At 31.9% G+C, this 24,535-nt stretch overlaps 1 protein-coding gene across 3 annotated transcripts in view; it reads left to right on the top strand.

Moving 5' to 3' along the window:
* LOC118179306 (ATP-dependent Clp protease proteolytic subunit, mitochondrial-like) overlaps positions 1–22,613 on the top strand; it is a 61,666-nt gene extending 39,053 nt beyond the window's left edge. For all 3 annotated transcript variants that reach the window (XM_035348491.2, XM_035348490.2, XM_035348492.2), the window contains 2 exons: positions 16,487–16,592; positions 22,408–22,613. In XM_035348491.2, coding sequence (XP_035204382.1) covers positions 16,487–16,592; positions 22,408–22,535 — 234 coding nt within the window. In that variant the 3' untranslated portion in view covers positions 22,536–22,613. The remainder of the gene's footprint in view (positions 1–16,486; positions 16,593–22,407) is intronic.
* Positions 22,614–24,535: the final 1,922 nt, after the last annotated feature.

The raw sequence follows: 24,535 nt of genomic DNA, 5'->3' as shown, positions 1-24,535 counted from the left end.
TCACTTACTCTATACTGTAAGTGCCAAATCGAAATACAACTAAGTTTCACAATTAGTGATTTACTAATACCTACTTGAAATTGATCTATCTGGCCATGTAAAAAATTACTAAAAAGAAATGACAAATATTCTTCACCGTGTTAACAGTCCTTTTAAGTTTGAACATAATAGAAGTCCTGCACTGAAGATTACGAAGCTATGCAGATATCTATTTTTATCTGTCTAAAAATTGCATTTACAAAACTTTAATCAAGGAGAATTAGTCAATTAAAACATTCTGCTGAAAGAACACTGGTCATTTTTTACACTTAAAGACACTTCTTGGTATCTTAGGAGCAGGCTGGAAGTAAGACATTAGTTTGTGACAAAATCAAAAATGGCAATTCTATCATTACAAATGACAAGCTTGAAGGGAAAAAACTCAACACACGATCTAACACAGGTAGCGAGAGAACAGCAAAGCTGAAACCTACTCCCTCTGTGCTGTCTATTGTTCAAGATGAGGAAAAGCCAGTTTGATGACAGTTTAAGAACTCACTCATAACTTCAAAGATGATTAAGTAATTGAAATTCAAATGTGAACATTTGTACTCACAGTGGGGCGCGTATGAGGACCTATAACTTGTTACTTCAGCTTGTACTTTTCTGAGAGTCAAAACAAATCTGTTTTATTTTCTTTTTATTTATATATTCCTTGAAGTTATATATATATGTGTTGTAAGATTTAAAAATTCCTGGACTGAGTCTATAACGTAAAAATATTTTGCAGCAGTGCGACTACGAGAACGTTTTTGTTTTACTATGTTCTCCCCTTTTTCTAAAAGTGGTTTATCCAAAATCATGTGGTCAAAAGCTCGCAGCAACAGCGTTTTTTTTGTAGGCAGGTACATTTAGTAATTGCCAATAGAAAGAAATGGCATCAGTTGAGTAGAGAATCAATCTCAAATTTTGTGTTCGCTTGGGAAAGAATGCTATGGAGACTTTTGAAATGTTGAAGCATGTGTACTGAAGGGAAACGTTGTCGAGAATGCAAGCTTTTGAGTGGCATCGTCGTTTCAGCTCGTGCACCGATGAAAACATAAAAAAGGTGTCTGCGGCAGTATGTGCGAACAGGCAGAAAGCAATTTTCCAGGTAGCAGAATCAGTTGGGATATCAGAGGCCACATGTCAGCAGATATTGACTAAGGATCTTAGCATACATAGGCTGTATCAACACATCATTCTCCGTTTGTTAAACGTAGACCAAAAGGAAATTCAAATGGAAATGGTGGGAGACTTAATCTCGGCTGTTGACAAAGATCCTAACCCACAAACCAAGAGAGCATCGGCAATGTGGAAATCACCACAATCTTCACAGAAGCAGAATTTCTGCCAAGATCGCTCTAAAGGAAATGTTATGCTAGATGTATTCTTTGATATCCAGGGCATTGTGCATCTGGAATTCATCCCTGAAGGTCGCACTGTGAACAAAGAACTCTACGTCAAAATCTTGCTTCGTTTGCGTGAGTTGATCCAGATGAAGAGACCAAAAATGTGGACTGAGCAGTCATGGGTGCTGTTGCACAACAACACTCCTGCTCACCTGCTCTCTACTCATCAATGACTTTCTTGAGAAAAGGAAAACAATTGTTTTGCCTCATCCTCCTTACTCACCTGGTCTTGCACCTTGCAATTTCTTCCTATTTCCTGTATTGGCAAGATGCTTGTAAGGTCGTTGATTTCAATCTTCAGCTGAAGTTAAGTGCACATTGCATTCTGAATTAAAGGACATGATCAAAAATGGGTTGCAGACAAGCTTCAATGAACTTTACAGGTGCTGGCAAAAGTGTGTTGTTGCACAAGGGTCTTATTTCAAAGGGGGATGTGTTTCTACAATTTAATTTATAGTATTTATGTTATAGTCTCAGTCCAGGAACTTTTGAATCCTACCTCGTATATATATATATATATATATATATATATATATATATATCACATAAAAAAAGCTGTGTCAAGCAGTGTATGTATAAATTTGTTTACTAAAGATGTATTTATTATCATTATATTATCTCCTAAGATTAATTTAGTAGATTTCACAGAAATTGTGAATTTAAGATTATACAACATGTATATATATATATATAATTTCTGTGAAAAGCTTCTTTGTGTTCATAACTTTGCTTCTGATGCAAGAATGCAAATTTTTTTTTTTTTTTTGCTTTCTTACTTGACATGGCCTTCTTTCTGTGATTAATCTGATAAATGCAAATAAGTTATACTGTCATTAGCAGGGCCTGTGGCCTTCTTCAATGTACCTTGAATGGTACACAGGACAGGGACCATGGGCGTTTGTGCCCCTCACCTTTCCTCTCCAGCCCACACAAGTACCTTGCCACCCAACCGTCAGTCATTAGGTACAGTGTCAGACAAAGATGTTCGAGTTCCAAAAGCCGTGGGAATTCAAGCTGTGAGCAAGTTTAATCTAGGTTAATACTGTACGCCGACTACATGCGCAGACATTGTGCACTGGTCAAAATAGCCCTTCTGAGCACCTAGTACAATATAATGGTCATTTTCCATGTGTCTAGAAAGCCATGTGTTATGTATCATCTACACATTCCTTCTGCATATTTATGGCTGAGTGGCTGGCGAAGAAAATTTTCGATCTAAAGTAACCTTACTACTATTGGAAAAGAAAAATCCATTTGAGGAAGTACGTACTTATTTTATTTTACTTAATACAATTTCTATTTATCCTTATTTAATCAATTTTATTATATTTTTATTTAAAATGTGTAGAGTGAAATACTGCTTTTTTTCTCTAGAAAATTTTTCTCAAGGTGTGAAGGAGGGAATTGATTAGCCTTCGGGGACAAATTTGTCATTTCCCCATATGTAGGACTGAACACAGGTGCCAACTTTTCATTTTCTTCACGGGAATTGGAGAGGGGGGGCAGTATTTGCATTGGAGGAAAATTGAAAATTGTATGAAGGATTCATTTTCCTCTTTCATGGGGAAGCGTGTAGCATCTGTCTAAGTCCAAATTCTCAACGTTTGGTATAATTTATTTAATGACTAGACTCCCAATTAAGTATCTTGGCTTGCTCGTGCACGTGTTTGTACAGAAAGACAAAAGGAATATAAAAAGCCGCTTGAGGAGCTTACCCATTAGGCACGCAGGCAGGGGAAGGGCCCAAGGTAAAGAACTTAAGTTTTATATTCAGTTATTTTCGTAAAGCGTTGAGAATCTTTATTAGATTTTTAATATTAAGTTGGTTTCTGGGACTTCACCCCGTACCCTGCTGGGGAATGCTGCATCGGATCCTCTGAGGCGAAGGCCTTTTCCTTCTCATTAACGGTTGTAATTTCAAAATTTGATTAGTTCCTTGGAGCTAAAAACAGAATTGTCTACATTGGTCATTTAAGCTTAGGTTTACAACACACAGTGGAATTCATGTTATCTGTAAACATATTTTTTGTATATTAGTAAAACATTTTTGCACTTTCATCCTCTGAAATTTTCCGATTACGTGCCTGGTACGAATTGTCCCCCCTCCCTATCGTTCTTTGGAGAAAATCTGAATCCGCTCAACTAGAAGGCATTTATGTTGAAATAAATTTTAGAGGTATTTTTAATGGTTGTGTTTCTTGAAAATGTACAAATAGTATTTACATAGAAAATTTAACTTCAAAATACCACACAAGGATGGTTCTATCTGTTGCTAAAACTTTAAAGATTGTATTCCTCCATCGGAGCAATCAGACCATTTGGCTGCCGCTCTTCCGTAACAACATCTGTTGATTCCATCTTGTCGAGAATTTTGGAGAAGTGAAGTTTTTAGATATTGTGTATGAATTACATGTCCAAACATCCGCGATTTTGTCTGTGATGCTTTTTACAAATCTGGCTTTTGTTGACACATGATATATTAAAACGAATAATAACAATATCATAAAACTTTGGAAGCATTTACAAGATTGAGGATAATAATAAACAAAAATGAGCATTAGAATTTCACAATAATTCAATTATAAAAGGTAATGCAATAGTACAGTGTGACATCAAAAAGAAAGATATGTGCAGGGGGTACGGCAACTTCACATAAAGCTGTTGAATGTACTGGGGGATATTTAAAGGGCATTATTATGTGGTTAACGTTCGCCATGAGCTGGTATCTGTTTGTTTTCAGTGCTGTCGTGGTGGTGTATAGATAGATTGAGGTAAGGCTTAGCTGGTGTTTGCGGAAAGACAGGTTTCATGGTGCTTGTACACGAAGCTCTTGGCAAGCATTTAAGTTTGACCCATCACAAGGCCTAATTGTTTGTTAGAAAGATGCTAATTCTTCACCAACTGCTTGAAAACCAACTCTTAGCGACAAAGTGAGAATGACTTGTCTGAAATGGAGGCCTATTAAAAAATGTATCTGAAAAGTAATAATAAACTTAAATTTAATGATACATATTACAACAGAAAAATGGAAAACGAAGAATGAGTTCCCCGTACATGGCTATGATATTCCATAAGTAACAATCCTGTTTTTTGCTTCTGTTGCAAGATATTTTCACCGATTGATAGAAGTAGCCTCGTAAAAAGCTATAATGATTGGATAAATGTGTCTAAAGCCTTGCATAGGCATGAGACTCGTACAGCACATATGAAATATTTCTTAAAATGGAAACAGCTTGAGAAAAATTTGAAAAATAAAACATTTGATTCCCAAACACAAGAGATGTATGTAAGAGAAACAAAAACATTGGTCAAGTGTATTAGGAAGAATGATTGAGATCACAAAATTTCTTGGCAGCCAGAACTTAGCTTTTCGAGGCTCATCTGATGAGCTGTATTAAAAATACAATGGAAACTTCTTAAAATTAAGGGAATTGTTTACAAAGTTTGACCCAGTTATGGAATTTCACATAGAAAGAGTATTACGACCTAAAGGTAGCAGCAGGAAAGTCATAATCTAAACAAAAAGAGTCAAAATAAAATGCTGTAAATTATTGGCAATAGTATAAGCGAGAAAATCTTACTATTTCTTCGAAAAGCCAAGTATTATTTTATAACTTTAGATTATACTCCCTATATTAGCAAAACTGAACAGATGAATGTCATCAGTATTTTGTCCTCTGCAATGATCGAGTATCAGAAATCAAGGAGCATTTTTTAGGCTTTATTAAAGTTGATGATTCTACAGGTAACGACTTAAACAGTAACAGAACGGGAGACAGTAATGGAAATGTTGAAAATATGGAACCTTCCTCTTGATGATATTTGAGAACAGGGACATGACAATGGTGCAAATAGGAAAGGTAAAAAAAAATTATCTTCAATATAATATCTTAAAAGTAAATCCTTGCACATTTTATTTTTCTTGTGGCACTCATAATTTAAATATAATGATTAACGATACAGCAAAGGTGAATGCAGGTACAGTTAAAGTGTTTTTTTTTTTTTTTTTTCCCCTCAATTCAATAATTATACAATGTATTTTCTTCTTCTCCTGAGCGATGGTCAGTTCTTTTGAGAAGCATTTCCTGTTTAACCTTAAAACCTCTCTCAAACACTCGATGGGAAAGCAAAATTGAAGCCATTCGACCTTTAAGATATCAACTAGGAGTAATCTACGACTCTCTTTTTGAAATATCCGAAGGTGAGGGCTTTTCAAAAGGAGTGCAACATGAAGGACGAAGTCTGTGTGCCAAAATCACAGATTATAAATTGATTTGTTCCTTGATAATTTGGCATGATTTGCATAACAGAATTAATCCTTCAGCAAAAAACTGCAAGAAAAAGGGGGTTGTGAGTTACACTAGCCTTAAAGGAATAAGTAACTTAAAAACATTCATTGAAAAATATAGAAGTGACATCAATTACAAAAGAATTCTTGAGAAAACCAAAGAACTTAGTGAAGAAGTCGATGGAGAGCCGCAATTTAAAACTGTTGAAGAAGCCCGACGAAGGAAAAAGAAATGTCACTTCGATTACGAACATGCTGACAAATTCCCTCAATATCCATAAGAAAAGTTTACAGCAAATGTCTTTTTTGGAATTTTGAATATTGCTTGGACATCATTAAATGAAAGATCTGATGCAATAAACCATTGCGATAATTTTAGTTTCCTGGGTAATTTATCAAAAATATATAATGCAAATTTGAAAATAAAATACACTAAATGAGAAAAATTGCTGCAGTGAGATGACAATAAAGATATTAATGCAGAACACCTTTATGACAAAACAGTAGCTTTGAAAGACATTTTTACAGCCAGTATAAATGACCCATTTGATACTCTAAACTTAATTGTGTCAAACAGTTTATGCTTTTCGAACTTGAAGATGATATTGAGAATACTACTTAGTATTTCTGTTAGTGTTGCTAGTAGCAAAACGTCATTCTCCAAATTAAAATTGATCGAGGCATATTTACGGTCAAATATATCGCAGGAAAGACTCATAAATTTTGCGTTGATTGCCATTGAAAATGAAATCTGTCAAGAGATAAATGCAAAAAAAAATTTAGAAAAATTTGTAAGTATGAAATGCAGAAAAATTAATTATTCTCAAAAAAAAGTTAAAAAATCAACAAATGCTTTCTTCAAAACTTCCTTTTCCTAGACAAAAATTTAAAAAGGGGGAGGGGCGTGACTTCAGCTATTTTGCAGGTGAGTGCCAGATAACCTTGCGCCAGCACTGATCATTAGTATATATCTATAATGAAAATATATTATACTTGATAATTATTGCTTTTTAGTTCTTGATTTCTAAACAGAAATTTCATTCCTGCCCTTCATATTTAAAGGAAACAGCATAACTGATAGTTTTGTTTTCAGTGCAAGTTTGAAATATTATGAGAGTGAACAATCTACATATCAAGTGCAGGGAATTTGTAGAAATACTGTAACAATATGCGTGAAGTAAAATAACACAAAATGCTTAAAAAAATACCACCTTATTGTTTATAAGACATCATTATGACAGTAATGGAATTGTGGTAGGAGCGAGCATTATATTAAACTAGTGAGCTGCGGCCAAAGCAAAACAAGACAGCATTTCAGTATGCCAAAGCAAAATATTTCAGCATGAATGAAATCAATTACATATATTGTTACAAATTTTGTATATGGATAGATGATTTTAGTGCAGTTATATACAACATTGTTGTATTTTTCTCTGTAACATAACATGGAAATCTAGAGAGATGATGCTCTGCCAGAAAAAATAAGAATGCAGGGGCAAGTCTATTTAGCATTGTGTAAACAACTATGTTGCTAAATTGGCGAGGTATTGCCAAGCTGGCGATAGTTTCGGCAACTAATTTTTGACTGCCATATGGTGACATTTTAGTCCTGTCCCTGAATAACTGTAATTGGTATTGTGATTGAATAAATGGAATTGGTTGCTATATGTAACTGTAACCATATCCAGCCCTCATATGCCTTTAAGTTTCGAGAAGCAGAAATTACTACAAATATCTTTGGCTGGATGAAAACTATATAAGAGATCATCACTTTTTGTAGTTGTTAAGCGTGAGTTTGGATTACTGAGATACTTCTGGGTTAGTTTTGCTGTTTAGATGCGCTTTGCATTGTGTTGTGTTTAACGTTCTTAGTAGATTGAAGTGTAACTACTGATTGTATTTTGTGATACTGTGAAGAGTTGTACAACTGTTTTTGTGGAAAGTTCCTGAACTGTGAACTGTTATTTTGGGTAAAATAGATTTATCAAGCTGTCATCAATTGTATGTGCATTCAATCTATTATTATCCCGCTTGCGTGCAGCAGTATTTTAATGATAATAACCTAACTGCATGATTCCATAAAAAATTTTTACTGTACCTTTTTTTAGAAAAGTCTGATGGCAATTTTAAAATTCCACCTCGTATATGCTTCGAAGTAAGCACACCGAACAGCAGTAAAGTTCAATGAAAAAAGCAATTTGCAAGGTGCAAAAATTAGCATTTCCAGAGTTTTTAATTAATGTTTGGCTGATTAAAATCATATGAAGATGAGAATGTGTGAAATGACTTTCCCCCAAATATTTGGAATCTGGGGGGGGGTACCTCTCGAAACTCATTCCTGAGGAGATGATGTTACAAATAAGCATGCAGATAGAGATACACACAGATTTTAATAAAATTGTTGCATGCATACGGGTCCGTAATAGATTGAATGCACATAAAATCGATAATAGGTCAATAAAATTCATTTTAGCAGAAGGGACACTTCACATTTCAGGAATTTTCGACAGAAACACTCGTACAGCTGTTTACAATTCACAGAGTACAATCAATAGTTACACTTCAAATTAATTAAAACGTTAAATGCAAAATGCATCTGAAGAGGGAAGCTAACATGGAGGTATCTCAATACTCCGAATTCGTGCTTTAACTAAATTACTCCCACTCAGAAGTAAATGCTGTACGTGGTGTTATATAGTTTTACCCTGGCTACTGAGAAATTGCTAGTACCTTCTGTTTCTCGAAATTACTGGAAGGCATATGAGGGCTGGATACAATTAGTTACATGTAGGATCAATTACAGTTATTCAGTTACAATACCCATTACAGTTATACAAGAACCAAAGCAAAATGTCCCCAAATGGTTGTCAAGTTTGGCAACTTTTAGCGATTTCTTGCCAAATTTGGCAAAAAATTAGTTGCTAAAACTATCATCAGCTTGGTGATATCACCCCAATTTAGGCATTTACTCAATGCTGAATAGATTTGCCCCTGTATTCTTACTTTTCTGGCAAAGCATAACCTGTTTATACTTTTATGTTACAGTATACAAAAGAAGCTACAGTTTTACATGTAATTTCAATTTATATATGTACAGATTTCATAAGAGTATTAATGGCCACACAGATCTACACATTTTATCAGTGAAACTGTAAATGCTGAAATGTACAGAAATGAGGTTTCTGACTATGTTAAATTATATAGGGATGCAGTTGGTAATAACTTCCTCCAGATTGATGATAATGCTTATCCCGAGTCTTCTTCATTAGATATCAAATATTTTGAGGTGAAGGAATCAAGCAGGTGGTAGGGCTTGCCTATTCTACATATCTGAATCAGGGCTAGGGAGTCTGTAGGAAAAATGACTGAATCCTACTCCTGGAATTTTAAACTTAAAGACACTGACTCCCTCATATATATGTAAACATATACACATGTGTTAAGGCTTTTATATATATATATATATATATATATATATATATATATATAAAAGAAGTAATAGATGCTACAGAAAAAAAAATAATGGCATAGCAAATTATTTATATTAATTAGGATTGATTATTAAATGGAAAAACTGCCATTAGTAATTTATAACAGAAGTAATAGATGCTACAGGAAAAAAAATTAATGGCATAGCAAATTATTTACAGTAATAAGGATTGATTATTAAATAGAAAAACTGCCATTAGTAATTTCTAAGAAACAGTATAGCTTTGGCAAGATCTTCTTTGTTAGAGGACCATAGATCCAATTTGATAAATTTCAGAACTGAGAAGAGTCTTTCCATACTAACTTGAGGAAGAAGGAGGGAATAGCTATAGAATAGGAGGAAGAGCTGTTACTATTAGGAATATTTTTTTTTTTTTTTTTTTAACTTTTCAAGATAGATTTTTATAAGTTCTAAAAGACGTGTCTTGCAAAAGCAATCATATTTCTCTGTTTCTTCAAAGGCTGTGTAGAAATCTTGTGTGTATTTTTTCATTTTTATATCCAAAGGCTCTTGGTTCTTTATTTTCATTAGCTTTGCCATAGCCTTTTCAATATTATCCAAATATTTCTCAAAATCTAATTCATTAGTGGAAGAGGATGATATAGACTTAGTTGCAGTGTCTGCAGTCTGACTGTCCTGATCTGAATACTGCAATTGTTCTGAGAATAATTTCATTCTTAATATGGTTCATAGATGACTTTCTTTTCCTTTTTGTTTGTCATCCAACAAAATTCAGTGTTTTAAATCTGCATATATTGAACCCAGCAAGATCTCATTGTCTAGCAAATTAGTTTCTTTTTTCTTCATTGAAGAAATGATTCCTTTTGCAATAAGCCCTCGTGCAGAAAGAGCATCACATTCTTCCATTCTCACCTCCTGTTAATTCTTCAGATTGTAGCTTTTTTGCTGTTATATATGGTGTAAAAAGAAGAGTTTCCAATTTTGCAAGGTCATTACACAGTCTTTCTGCTAGTGAAACATTAGGGTTATCTACATCTTCTAGAAAAGTTCTTTGATCAATAATTCCTCCTTTTCCTCCTTGCTTCTTAAGAATAGCATCAATTTTGAGAGTTCTTGCTACTATTGCTGCTTACCTAAATTTACCAATGATATTTGAAACTAAATGAATCAGTTTAATCGATAATGGCAAATATCACATCCATATTCCTCCCTTATATTATTTATTAATATGTCAATAAAATAGAAAGTAAGTATTTATTAATGTATATCATCCATAGATAAAAATAATAACACAGTCTTTTTTTTTTTTTTTTTTTTTATTTTAGTTCACCTTAATTTCATTTCAAATTCAAACTGTCCAATAAAAACTGGAGTTGGAGTCGACATGCCTTTAGCGACTCCAGCTCCCACTGCTTTTATCCAAATATCTGCCCAACTCTGATTCTGACTCCACAGCCCTGATTTGAATCCAGTAAGTGGTAAGCACTAGAATGTTGACTTATATCACTTCAGCCCCCTATTTAGCACTCTTCAGGAGCTTTTAGGTACTATTCATTCTGAATGTGGTTTGTTACCATAGGACATGTGTATAATCCAATACACAGCATAGAAAGTCACTGTAAAGCTTGCGTTTTGTTCAGAAATGATTACATACATTATTAATTCATTCTTTGTGTCTGTAAAAAGTATTAATACCAGTTTTTCCTGCCCCTAGTTTTTATCACATTTCCTATGTTCATCCCCCTCCCCAATTAGGCAAATTTGTATGTTTAAAAAGATATTTTGCGACTTCCATGTTCTTTGCAGCAAAAATCATTTAAGTTACATAAGCTTTCATACTTATTTCTTTATCCTAAACATTCTTTCACAGTTTTGTCATCAATAAAGGATTTCATATGTTTTTCAAGTATGTAAGGAATTTTGTACTATGCTCTTGCCACTTCTGTATCTTGTGAAATCTCTTATAGCATTATATTTTGCAGTTCTTGCAAAGATTTTTTTATTTATTAATTTAAAGATTAGCTAAAGTTAATTTTTACTTTGTGAAAGATTCATGAGGAAAAGATCATGGAATGATGTTTGTTTCATCATACAGTCAAATGTTATATATATATTTTTTAATAACACACTTTCAAGGAAAAGCAAACAGTTTGTTGAATGGTGTTCATTTTGCACAATAAAGTACTCTTCTTCCTACTTGTATTAAAGTAATCAACTTTCCACAGCTGTTTTTTTTATTTTCTGTGAAGCTCTTGGGAAGAATAAAATTCTACAAATGTATGCTTAAAATTAAAATAATCAAAACTACCATGCATTGACATAAAAATATGACTGCAAAATTTAAAGCATGCATAATACAAGATTAGTTAAGGTTTTGCATTTGGCAATAACTAGTATTTGTAAAACTTAAATTTTAACAGGCATTTTATAAATTTAATGTTTTACTATTGTAACCCCCCCCCCCAAAATTTTGCTTGATGAAATTATTTTCAGACGAAACTGACAAACATACATTCCTTCCGATTAAACATTTAACTGTGTAAAATGGAATCTAATGGCAGCTGTTCCTAAGCAAGACAATAAATTCATTAAAGACAAAAATATTAATGTAAATGATATTTTTTATCTTTCTATTTCTAAAGTAATAGTTGGATTAAAAAAAGTTTAAGCAAATTAAATGATGGCACATGCAGAGTAAGAAGAAGATTATCAGATATAAATTATGAAACTGATCTCCTGGCTGAACCACAAAGTAAGATATTATACATATAAATATGATAAAGAAAGTGAAGCTGTGAAATTTTTCCTGATTCCAAGGGAACTTGAGGATGAACATTTAGAAAAAAAAAATCATTTTGATTGTGAAACAGAAATTCATGAGCCTCACCTGGTATATGAACCTCAAAATTCCTTGAATATGATTTTAAGATTTTGAACTTCTCAACAACTGAGAAACAGAACTTTAAAAATAAATTATGATTCCAATACATGATAAAGTATTGCAAATTGGCAGTAATGACATTAATCATAGTTGACTGATCAGGAACCATCTGTCAAATATAATCTTCATCCAAGAGACAATTATGGTTTTATTTGGAAATAAAACCTTTGATTTGCGGTTTTATATATAATGCAATGCTATATTTTTTCTCATCCATTTTAGCTCAAATTTGATGAATACTGCGTGTATAATAACAATAATCATTTTGATAGCAGTATCATAAAAATTTTGTTATACCATATCATAGTATGATTCAAGTGATGATAAATACTGTATGAAAAGAGAGTAGGAAATTTTATTTTAAGATTTATTTAATTATACTAATTAATATGAATTACTATATACATTAATTAGTTATACTAATTAATATGAACAATGCCTTGGTAAGTCAGTACTTTGATTCCTTGTTTATATATTATCATTATCTTTTTCATAATATTTGTTTGTATATTATGAGAAAGATAATGTTCTCTTAGAGAATAAATTATGACATACAATAAATTATGCAGATAATTCTGTTTGTTGTTTCACATTTTGCCATTTGCATTTGTAAAATCTTGGATAATTTTAATATATAAGTTGTTTTAGTTTTTCAGTTTCAATTGAAACAATAATTAGTTTGCCTGCTTTGTATATAATGCAGTTTGATAGATAAAGTTTTTGCTAATAGAATCATTTAGGGTAGGATTATGTATATAAATATATAAATAAAAAGGTTAAAAGTATATTAATATTTTTATTTTTCACCTGGTGCATAAGGAATGTTATAATGAAAGTCTTGGTGACTCATTGGGGTTGTATAACTAACTAGTTATAACCTTGGCATAAAGAGTGCCAGACTAGAACGGATTGATAAGAATTAAAAAGAATTCTTCTTTTAAAAGGATTCTTCTTCTCCCCCCCATGCGAGAACGAGAAATGGTGGATGATCTGGGAGTGATCTATGAATTTATTCAAACAAAAAGTAAATGAATTTTCTATGAGTTTTTTAATGAAAGTTAAATAATTTTGATGACTCTTCAAGGAGCCAGCAACCCAGGAGTACTGTGCTCCCATTTACTGTAACAATAATAAGCTCTCAAAGGAAAATTTTGAGCCTTAACCATAGTACATGCAAAGGAACTGATTTCTTAATTGAAGTTGTGGCTGGGCTAGCTTGTGCCAAAAACCTAGGACTTTGAGAAATAAACTTTTAAGTGTGTATGAGAGAATAATAAAACATCTATTCAAGTTATTTCAGAGTGTTATTTCACAATACTTGCATGATTAATGAAGGATAGGGCAATGCTAATCATGGGAATGGGTCATAATAATTGACTAATCTTTATTTAGTATGATACAGGTATGAAAAGTTATGTTTTCTGATAACATTGATTCATGCAAAAAACAAATAAAAAATTAGTTAATGAAGAATGCATCAGTAGTTAAAAATAATAATAATGGAAAAGAGCAATCTTGATATCATGTTTCTATAATCTGTACTTTAATTAATCTATAATCTGTACTTTAATTAAATTAAATGTTTAACTAAAATTGTTTGTTAAATTAGTTCAAGTAATTTTTACTTAATTTTTTTTAATGCCATATATTTGAATAAATGCAGTGGTTTCTAAGAATTGAGGAAAAATCGTGAAATTTATGATAATTTATAATGAAAATAAAGCATTTTATAGAAAATTTAGGTGTATCCTTAATAAATTGAACTCAAATATAATATTGTTACTTTTTTGTATTTATTTAGCTATAATTAAAATTGTTTTATATTCCTGTGCAATGCAGCACAAGACTTTTTTGAAGAGAAAGCTATGCCAGAAAAAATCTAAATACAGGAGCACGAGCATTTAACATTTTAATAAATAGATATCTCATAATTGTATTCTTTTTAGCTATACAGAAAAATTGAGAAAATACCATAATGTTCTTGTGCAGGATTAAAAATCTTATAAAAGCTGGATCAAAACATCTCAATTCATTCGTTCATTAGTTGTTTACTTAGTGTTGTTATTGACTGTAGCGAATTTGCGGCGAGATCGGATTAGCTTTCTCAGTGTTTTGAATTGAGTTCTATTGAATGTTTTATTAGTTTAAAATATAACTACTGTGAGATATTGCAATATTGTACGAATATCTCTGAGGACATTTCAGCATTTTGTTATATTTGTAGTGATAAGAGTAAATTTTATTCACTTTTCATCGGACTTGTGTATTTAATTTATTATGAACCCGTACACATGCAACAATATTCAAAATAATGAGTAATCGATTTGTATTATGGAACAAGAAAATAAATCTACATGTTTTGAGAATGAAGCTGGGCAAATTCAGATAGAGGTTGGAGAGATGAATAAATGTAAGACTTTCTCAGTTTCATAATTTTTAATGTAGTTATGGATATGATTTCTAGAAAAAGCAGCAAGTTAAGAGCTAGAATGAACATCAGAAACTAAATCTTTATTAATGGGCAAGAAGGCACATGAATCCTACTAAAATCTTCTCTTCTGACAACTACTGAAAGTATACTATCGTAATCTCTTGAATGCTGAAGACGTCATGCAAGAGATTTATATGTAAAGCCACCAACAATTTGCATACCTCTTAACTGTGAGAAGATGAGATTGTATTTGCAGTAGACAGATCAATATGGTTATTGCAGTACCAGATAAATGGAGGCTTTTTCTTTTCTTGGATGAGTCTTTAGCTTTCAAAATAATGACAAGTCTTTCTTGATTTAAGGAGACATGAGAACTGGTGTCATCATTCAGACACTCTTGAAAGAGAGTTATTTGGAGAAAGCAATATCCATGTTTGAGTTAAGATGTCTGTAGGTGGCTGGTCAGAATTTTTGTAAAACCGAGATTGTTTGTGTGTATAGAAACAATATTCTTGATGCTTATGCAGGTGCAGTAGATGAAAATTTTGATTTAGAAGATAGCAATACGGTAACAGTTCTGCATGTAGAGTAGCCAGCTTGATCTTTTTATTCAAATCTTAGTGAGTAGTTCTGGGATGCTCTAAGTACATGTATTACTGCTGTTATGCCCGTCCTCCTCAAACTCTTGCCATGACTGGAGCAGTTTTGATAACAATTGACTTCACTCATTATAGATCTCATAGACACTTTTATTCACTACTTGGAACATTGCATTAGTTGATATATTGTTGCTCAGAATAATCATATTCTATATTGCTGATATTTACATTTTGTGATTTTCATTCATATGCTGATTTTGAAAGTGAATTAAAAAATTGATTTTATATCTTTTTATAGCTTATTTTTTATATGTTTTGGTTAAATTTTCATATCAGCCAAACAAAAGTTTATAAATAATTGCAGTTTTGGGATTTTTCCATGGTGTTCTGAATGAAATGTTGAGTATTGTTGAATTTTTAAAAAAGTATATGTAATGTGTGTGTATTTAATAAAACAATATTATAATCTCATTCATATAAAGCAAATTAAATTTTAAATTATGAAAATTCAATTGCAAGCAAAATAAATTGATTAATTATTGCTGTAAATTAATTTGCTATATCAAATTCAAAAAACATAAGTAAATAAAGTGAAAGCATGTAAATACTAAAAAAACGTAATGCAACCCCAAAATTTTTACCTTAAAAGCCTTTACAATTTTAAAAATAAATTTTAATATGCATAAACTGAATAATTATTGAGTAGGCAGGAGACAGATCTTTTCAAGGGGAAGTTGCCCCCAAACCTAATTATTCAATTATGCAATTCACGTTTCGCCAACTGTACAGGTATAGGTAAAGAAACACACAAAACCAAAAGTAATAATATGTTAAAATGAGAAATTAATATTTAAGGAATTTTCAAGAAATTAAAAAACAAATCCACAGTAGGAATTGGGGGCAACTTCTCCTTAAAAAGCTCTGTCTCCTGCCTGCTCAACAATTATTCACTTTATGCAAATTAAAATTTATTTAAAAATTTTGAAAGGTTTTTAAGATAAAATTTTTGGGATTGTATTACGTTTTTCTAGCATTCACATGCTTGCACTTTATTTATGTTTTCTGAATTTAATGATATTTCAAATTAGGCCACATCAATAATTAATCAATTTATTTTGTTTGCAATTTAATTTGCTTTATATGAATGAGATTATAATATTGTAATTATTAAATTCATATTTCATTCCTTGCAGCATTGGTGCAAAATAATTATTTAACTTTACAAATTAGTTTTTAATGAAACATTATAATGTGCATGTATATACTTTTTAATTATATTTTCTTAAACTTTTATTAGCATTGTATTATATCTTAGAGTTAAAAATAATGAGCTGACTTCTTTTTAGGGTGCAGTTACTGATGTTCAAATCCACGCTGAACGGCTGTTATTTCATAAGAAACAAATGAATAGTATATTGGCTAAACACACAAAGCAGCCAACTGAAATCATTGGTATGATTTTCTTTCTAAATTTAAGTATTGAAATTTCTTTTTGTTATACATCTGCATATAAAATTTTGCATTTTTGTAATAGTGTTAGCCGTTGTATTAAAAAAAAAATTGCTTTGATAGAGATTCTATAGATTGATTTGATTCAATAGAAGTGATTACTTTTTTTTTATAAGATTTCTATCTGTTGATGTATCTGCATAAATAAAAATTAATCTTTATATATTTCCACTAAAATTTTTTCTCTTATTTCTAATGATCATTTTAAACATTTCAGAATTATTTCAGTTTTTGTGATGAAGAGCTCTCAAACAACATTTTTCCTTTTGGAAATGCGAATTCTTTTATTAAACGGCTCTAAATTTGGTGATTATCAACATTTTGGCGATTTTAAGATCGGTTTCTATAGAAAATTTTTAATTCCGAGATCTGGGAATTTTTTGACGATTTTTTTAGAACATTCTAACATTGATAAATTTCATTAAAATAATGGTAATATATTGGAATTATATTTAAGAAATAACATTAAATAATTTTTATTTTTCACTTGTCATATAAAGTTCCATTTTGACCACATATTATACAATTTTTTGAATCTGAAAAATAAGCAAGGAATAATGCTATAAAGCACAGTTTACAAAACAGTCTCTAGCAAAAGCAAAATAGCTATGTAATTAATTAAAAATGTCTTTTTAATTTTTTCATGGTAAGAATTTTTCCCATTTCTCAGAATGATCAGAATTCTCAGAAAATGCATCAGTTTTCTCTATAAAATTAATTTCACACTTTTTTCCTCCAATTTTTTTCAAAAGCGTTTCTAGCTTTTTGCTGTTACATAATTGGTGGGGGTAATTTTTCTTTAGGATTTTAGACATTGAAGCTTGGAAAGTTTAGAAAGATTTTAAGGCAAATTTATAGACCCATGATTCTAAAAGATTCCAGAAAAATGTGATAAAATGAAAAATGTCTCCATGGTAGTAACATGCAGTTTCTTACATTTTGGAGAACATCTGGAAGAGCAATGAAAATATAATAGTTGAATGTTTTACTTCTGATTCTAGAATTGCTTTTTTAACATTTTTATCTTCTCTTTATTTTCTCTACTTTTCACTAGATATAGGCATGGAAAATATCAAAAGTACTTTTAATCTTATCATATGGAAAGGCATTATAAAAAGGAATTTTTTTATTAATAAAGAAATTGAAAACTGACAATTCAAAAGATTCATCTAACATGTCTTAATGCATCATACACAGAGCTGGCGCTAGGGATTTTGCCACCTGACGCAGTCTCTGTGGATCCTAAATTTTGCTGCTTGGTGCCTTTCTAAATTCTGCTTCCAATGCCTGCTCTAAATTCTAAAAGTTTTGCCATTTCTAGATTTTGTTGCTCATTGTGTCCTTAAATTCTAAAAATTATGCCACACCAGCTCTGTGACCAGACTTTACCATATGTATTTCATATTTCTTCTGAATGTTCGCATTACTAAAGAAATAAAATTAGCAGCTTTTTCCATACATTCTAAATGCATTTAGTCTTTTAGAAGTCTTTAATTAAATCCCAAAAATTTAAAGTGAAAAGGAAACGTGTTGAAAAAAGAAACTGAATATGTAAAGAGAAGAAAATTATTCTTCAAAGATATGTACAGTTATTATTATGTAAATTACCCAGTTATTTACAGTTTAAGCCTGTACTTTTAATTTCCCATTTCTATTTCCTCACCAGAATGCAAATCACTTAGTTTTTAAAAGGAAGTTTTTGGAGTGTAAGACGAGTATGTTTCTGTCCTCCACTTGCTCCCTGCATTAGTTCTGTCAGCTCTGATAATTTGTAATTATTAGTCTTTCCATTACTGCTGCTGACATTTGAGTTTATTATGACAATAGAGTTACTGAGCCAGATTAAATTGAAATTAAATTGTATAGTCTTTGGCCACTAATCCATATTTTTAGTTTGAATTTGACTCTTCTTGTTTATTTATATCACCACAAACTGTAATTGATTCTGTTAGCATAAGAACAGGCCTATATGTTCCAAGTTCTTTTTGAATAAGAAGAATTTAAATTTATTATCTGATTTATAGTTACTTTCAGACATAGTGATAATTTTTTTCACGTGGGGGTCGGACTATTTAACTTTTACCAGATCAAGTAAACTCTCATAGGAAGTACATTGTAGAGAGGTTGGCAGTTAGGATATAAAACACGCAGAAACTAATGAGAACATTATTTTGCTTATTGAGACAAATTTCTAATTGTTAGAAAACATGCTTAAGGAGAAGGAAATCAATATAAGTTAGCCAAAATGTCTGGGAAGGCCTACAAATTAAAAAGATGCATAATTATTTGGTTGAGTTTTATGTCTTGTAGCTTTTAATGTGTAATTATCCTAATATTGTTTAAAAATCAATGTCATAAACTGCATGTATTTTAAACTGTGAAATTTTATGAGATTGTTATATTAATAGTTTTTTTTAACAAATATTATTAAAAAATTAATTTAATTTAATAGTGGCCATGTAAATCCATAAGGACTAAGGTTATCTAATACCTAATTTAGTTATAACTAAATGCATTCTCTTAAAAATTATCTCTCTATATTAAAGCAAGTTATTGCCTTTCGTTAACACGCTAAGCCCGGCGTTGGTCCCTGGGAACTGGCACTGGAGTTTTCGTTTGGCTGGCATCAATCTGCAGGACCGACAGTAAAGTTAAAAAATAAGTATAGTCTCAATGAAATGAGATCAAATGTAGTTTTAATAAAATTTATTGAAACATTCTAAACAAAACTATGGTTTAGCTTTACACATATTACAATACGAAACAACTATTTTGGTAACATTTTTGGCTATCTTGCATCCAAATAGTTTTGAATTGTCATCATAACATTTCGAGCAATACTTTCGGACTTTATATCCTTCCTTTTTCTATAATTTCACCGGCTGAACAGAAAGGACAGCAAATTCGGCGCCGTGCTCAACGTGTTAAACGTTTACCGTGGTCACAAGGTAAAACGTAAAAATATAAAAATTCATGTGAAACTTATTCTTTGCATCTAGTAAGACTTAATGCAAAACAACTTATCACCGCTAATGCTTTAGTGGCTTAATAAACCTTAAAGTATATTAACTGAGTTACAACCCCTGGAACTCTACACGAAGCTACGACACTAACAGCGTCAGACAGAGGTCAGCTAACTTTCAAAACTTGCTACTGTGCCTACATCAGGCCTTTCAGGTTTGTTCTGATCAACAGGTCTCTCTATAGGTAAGCAGGAGCGGTGACAACAGCTGGTCTTTTGTTATGAATCATGCTGATTATGATTTTAATGCTCATTTTAACCTATGTTGCTTGACATAAAATCAGCTTACTATTTACTAAACCTCTAAACTGAGAAAGTATGTAACAAAATGAGACATTAAAAAAAAAAGAAGAAGAAAAAGAAAGAAAAAAGAAAGAAAAAAAAAAGATAACTGTTAGTAAAACTTAACTAAAATGTCACTTATCTTCCTTCAAATAAGTCCAGTTATTATGAGTGTAAAATATTTAATGCTACTTGATAAATTTCATAAAATTAATTCTATTCTCAAACATATTAATAATTATATTAATTATGTTTAATAATAATGCATCCTACTCACGTTCAGGCATAGATATAATATTTTTAATTGAATTTATTCAGTTCCCATTTGCTCATAGGTCCTTAATTTTTTCATTAATGGTCCTTAAAAGTCCTTAAGAGTACTTAATTTCCTTGTGCAGAAATGTGTAAGAACCCTGAAAAACATGCCAGTAACACCACCTAGAAACAATGTAAAAATGAACCATAGGATGTTTTTAAACACTGAAACCATGTTTTCCCACTGTTCTTTTGTGTGTGATGTTTCAGTATGCCTTCTTGAAAAATGAATTTCAGCAAATTTCTGAGTTTGACAGATAAAGTATAGCAGCCTATGGAGACTGCAGATTATCTTTTCTAGAAACTGATACTTGTGTTGGACAGAATCAAGCCACTATTATGCAAATGTGGAATTGGTGAATGCAAGAAGGATTGGATGGACCAACAGGAGTGATTGTAGTAGACTTGTCACACCACGGAAAAAGAAGACAGGCATGTTGTGTACATAGTAATGACAAATCCCAAAGCAGCACTAAGAATCTTAGTTCAAAAATTTTGTTTTCTTGCTCTGTAGCCTGTGTTAGCACACACCATTCAATGTTGTCTGCATAAGAGATCTTTGCAAGGTATCATTCTCCAATCATTATTGATACTGTAGCACACAGATGTGTGCAGCTGCAATGATGTGTTGAGCACTATGCATAGATAAATGGATTTTATGACATCTCTTCAGACGAATCTCAATTGTGCCTACAACATCACAGTTTTTACATCTGAGTTTGCATGTATTGCAGGTGTCATGACCTTTGTGTTATGCTTCATTAAACTGCCCCTTAACCTGAGGTATTTTCTGGTTCTGGGTGCCATTGGATTTTATTTTTGTATTTGTCTAATATGCATTTCCAGCACATTTAACAGCCACCACATTTCCAGCATATTTATCACTTTGCTACATCTCTGAAATTTGAAGCTTCTTATCAGCATTCCCTTCAAGGCTTGCTCTATATGTCCAGTTCCAACTTCCTGTCCAAAGAACTCATATGACATGTAATGCCTGCATTTCTTCATTCTCTGCCTTGGCATGATCATTTTCCTTATTTGTCACTCATTGAACACATCTGGCCAGTGACTGGAAAATGTATGGCCTAGCATACTCCATCTTCAGTCATGCCAGATGAACTTTGGCATCATATAGAAACAACACAGATTAACATACTCTAAGTATGCATTCAAAGCTTTTTTATTTCATCACTGAGGCATGTTACAGCAGTTATTGCCAGCCATGGCAGCTCACAAAATAATCAATGTATTTTGGCTCTGTGTTAGCTGACAGTATTAATGCAGGGGCTGGTGTCTTTTGTAAGGTTTTTTTCATTTTAAAATGCTGTTGGAAGAAATAGGACTGCTTTTGATGCTGAGATCCCTGCTATACACATAGCTTTAGCCCAGCCTCAGTGTCAACTTTAACATTTTTCAAAGGTTGTCAAACTCTGATTCTAAAACTGCTCTTCTAGCCTTTTTTTTTTTTTTTAATTTTATTTTATTGCCAGTGTTTGTTGATGATTTGAAATGTAAACAGTTTCTAAACAACTTAGGTCAAGTGGGCAAAGAGCTTGTCATGCAATGGATGCCATCACACGGTAGCCTTCATGGAAATGATAAGGCAGCTTTGTTGACACAGAAAGACCTTTTATTCTCCAAATAAATTACAGCCACATCCCTTTTTACACTGCCAAAAGAGTAATTAATAATTGCTATCGAGAAGCTTTTTGGAAAGACATTATAGAAAAAAACAGTTATAAAATAAGGATTAACAGAATTTTTGACACTCTTTTATGGCCCTGAAAGAAATCTGTTTGCTATTTTTCATCTTGTTACTGGTCATGATTGCCTTTTAAAACATTTGCTTTGAATGATCATTATTCCAACTTTAATTTGTAAATTATGCAACATTCATGAGGAAATAGATGCCTCACACCTAAGTCATTGCCCTGTACTTAATACTGGATCACTCTGGGAGAGATACTTGGAGGCAAGATACAAAATAGATTGATAGATTACAGTGTGAACTCTTTTTTTTTTTTTAATTTTGCTGTTCTCTTTCATATTTGTTTGTTCTGCCTACGGTTGTCTTTGTATTCTGTCATTCGAAATTTTAAAAAAATGTGTAATGTATTAGGTTTGAATGTTTTATTTCAGAAAAACATATGGAACGGGTTCAGCATATGACTCCAGAACAGGCTAAAGATTTTGGTTTAATAGATGATGTCTTATCACGTTCTCCTATTCTAGAAGACGAAAAAGAGACAGCCTCTGTTGAACAGTAAAATGGACTTTCTATTTTAATTATATGTGCTCAGTTGTAATTTTTGTCTTAAGACTTTTAATAAATCTTTTTGGTCATATTTTTGTTCCATGTATTATTTTCTATTAAGTAAGCGGAAAATTGAAATGTGGCTCAGAAATGTGAAATAAGTACTTTACTTCAAAAGTAAAAGTTATTCCATATTAATATTTTTTATCTCCTGCCAGCTTAGAGGTAGATTGTCTTCAGTTCAAAAAATTCGACAGTGACTATCCAGTGAATAAGCATAAATTAAGGACCTCATTGCATATATTTACTGTGATGTCTGTCTCTGTATGTGTTGATTTTTTCATCCATGATAACTCTTAATGAAACTGGTAGAAATTTCCATTTTCCATGTTTAAGTTTTGCATTTAAGAGTAGATTAGATTTTGAATAAAAAATGTTAAACAACTGGAAGTGGGACTTGCAGCTTATAAGAACCTGTTTACACTAGGAAGAAATCATTGCTTATTTTTTATTTTATTTTATTTTTGACTAAATAAAATACAAAATAAGCAATGATTTCTCCCTAGTGTAAACAGCTTTTTATAAGCTGCAAGCATTTGCTTCATGTGGAATATTATAATAATCACAAACTTTTTATAAAAAATAAATAATTATTTATTCTTCCACAAAGGGTTGAGTTTATAAAATTTAAAAACATCTACCTCTTGAGTTAAAATAATATTTTTTTCTTTTAATTTTATTAAATAAAAAAAACTTTACTATTATATCTCTGTTTTAAAAACTTAGGTATATTAAAATCATAATAAAATTCATCTTTTGAACTACAGTACACTGCCGATTACCCGCGGAATTGGGTGGTGCGGTCGCCACGGATAACAAAAATCGCGGATAATCCAAAAAAAGTTAAAAACGGGTATGGCAAAAGAGAAAACAGTCATTCCAACTTTGAAGAATCGTTTTATGAAAAATCATTTTTATAAAACGTAAAATAAACAGCAGGAAATGTTTAATTAACGCTTAATATTTTAGTATATCACTTAAAACTAACCTAAAATGCATTTTGTTAATGAAAACAGAAAAGTGCTTTGTACTTACGAGAGGCGACAAGGATACACAGAAAAATTAATACATATGTACTGTTTTAATACTGTAATGTATTATGTAATTATAAAAGCATAACTGTAAAACTACACCTTTTTGAAGAAATCAGTCATTTGTGTTTTCTTCTTCTTTGGAAGCATTTTCTCTTGATCCGAGATTGCATTTTTTCGTAGCATAAATTTCTCGGCCAACTCCACGTCGTCTTGTTCTTCCAAATAGCTCAGCAGTCCGTTGACTTGTTGCAAAGCCGCTTCGTGAGTCTTCCGCATCTGCACAGTGGGCTCTTCTTCACCTTTACTTCGCTGTCCTTCATTCTCGGTCTCTCCCCTTGCTTTCTTCACAATTTTGTCATCTGTCAAGCGTTCGAAGCCAGGTTTATTGACGTCACACTCCAACCACTCGTTAATGTTTTCAGCATCGACGTTCTCACCACCAGGAACTGTTTTCACCATATCGGCAAGAGTTGCCGTGGGCGTGTCTACATCTTCATTCTCTTCTTCACAACTCAAAGGAATTAGGTTGTTGTTGGCTTCAACATTAGGCATGAGTTTTCTCCATGATTTTATGAGGGTTAACGGTTTCACTGAGTCCCATGCTGATGCAATACCGTAGAGTTTGTCCAAGATTGTGTAGTGTTTCTAAAACTCTTTCAGATCATAACCTTCTTCAATTTTGGTCATTAGCAGCTTGGTTCGGTATGCTCTCTTCATTGTTGCAATGACTCCTTGGTCCATGGGTTGGATTAGTGCAGTAACGTTTGGGGGAGAAACTTTGCAAAAATTTGTCCATCAAAAACTTTAGCATGTTTGTTGCTGGGTGAGAAAGTGCGTTGTCGATTAATAGCACAGCTTTTTCAGGCAGGTTTTTCGATTAAGGATGTTTACACACTTGAAGAAGAAAGATTTTTTCAAA

This window comes from Stegodyphus dumicola, chromosome 7 (genome assembly GCF_044657685.1).
Source record: "Stegodyphus dumicola isolate Sdum_Otavi_A_Nest chromosome 7, ASM4465768v1".
In the NCBI taxonomy this organism is placed as follows: domain Eukaryota; kingdom Metazoa; phylum Arthropoda; class Arachnida; order Araneae; family Eresidae; genus Stegodyphus; species Stegodyphus dumicola.
The sequence above is the reverse complement of the archived record's forward strand: the minus strand, read 5'-3'. Positions and strand labels throughout refer to the sequence as shown.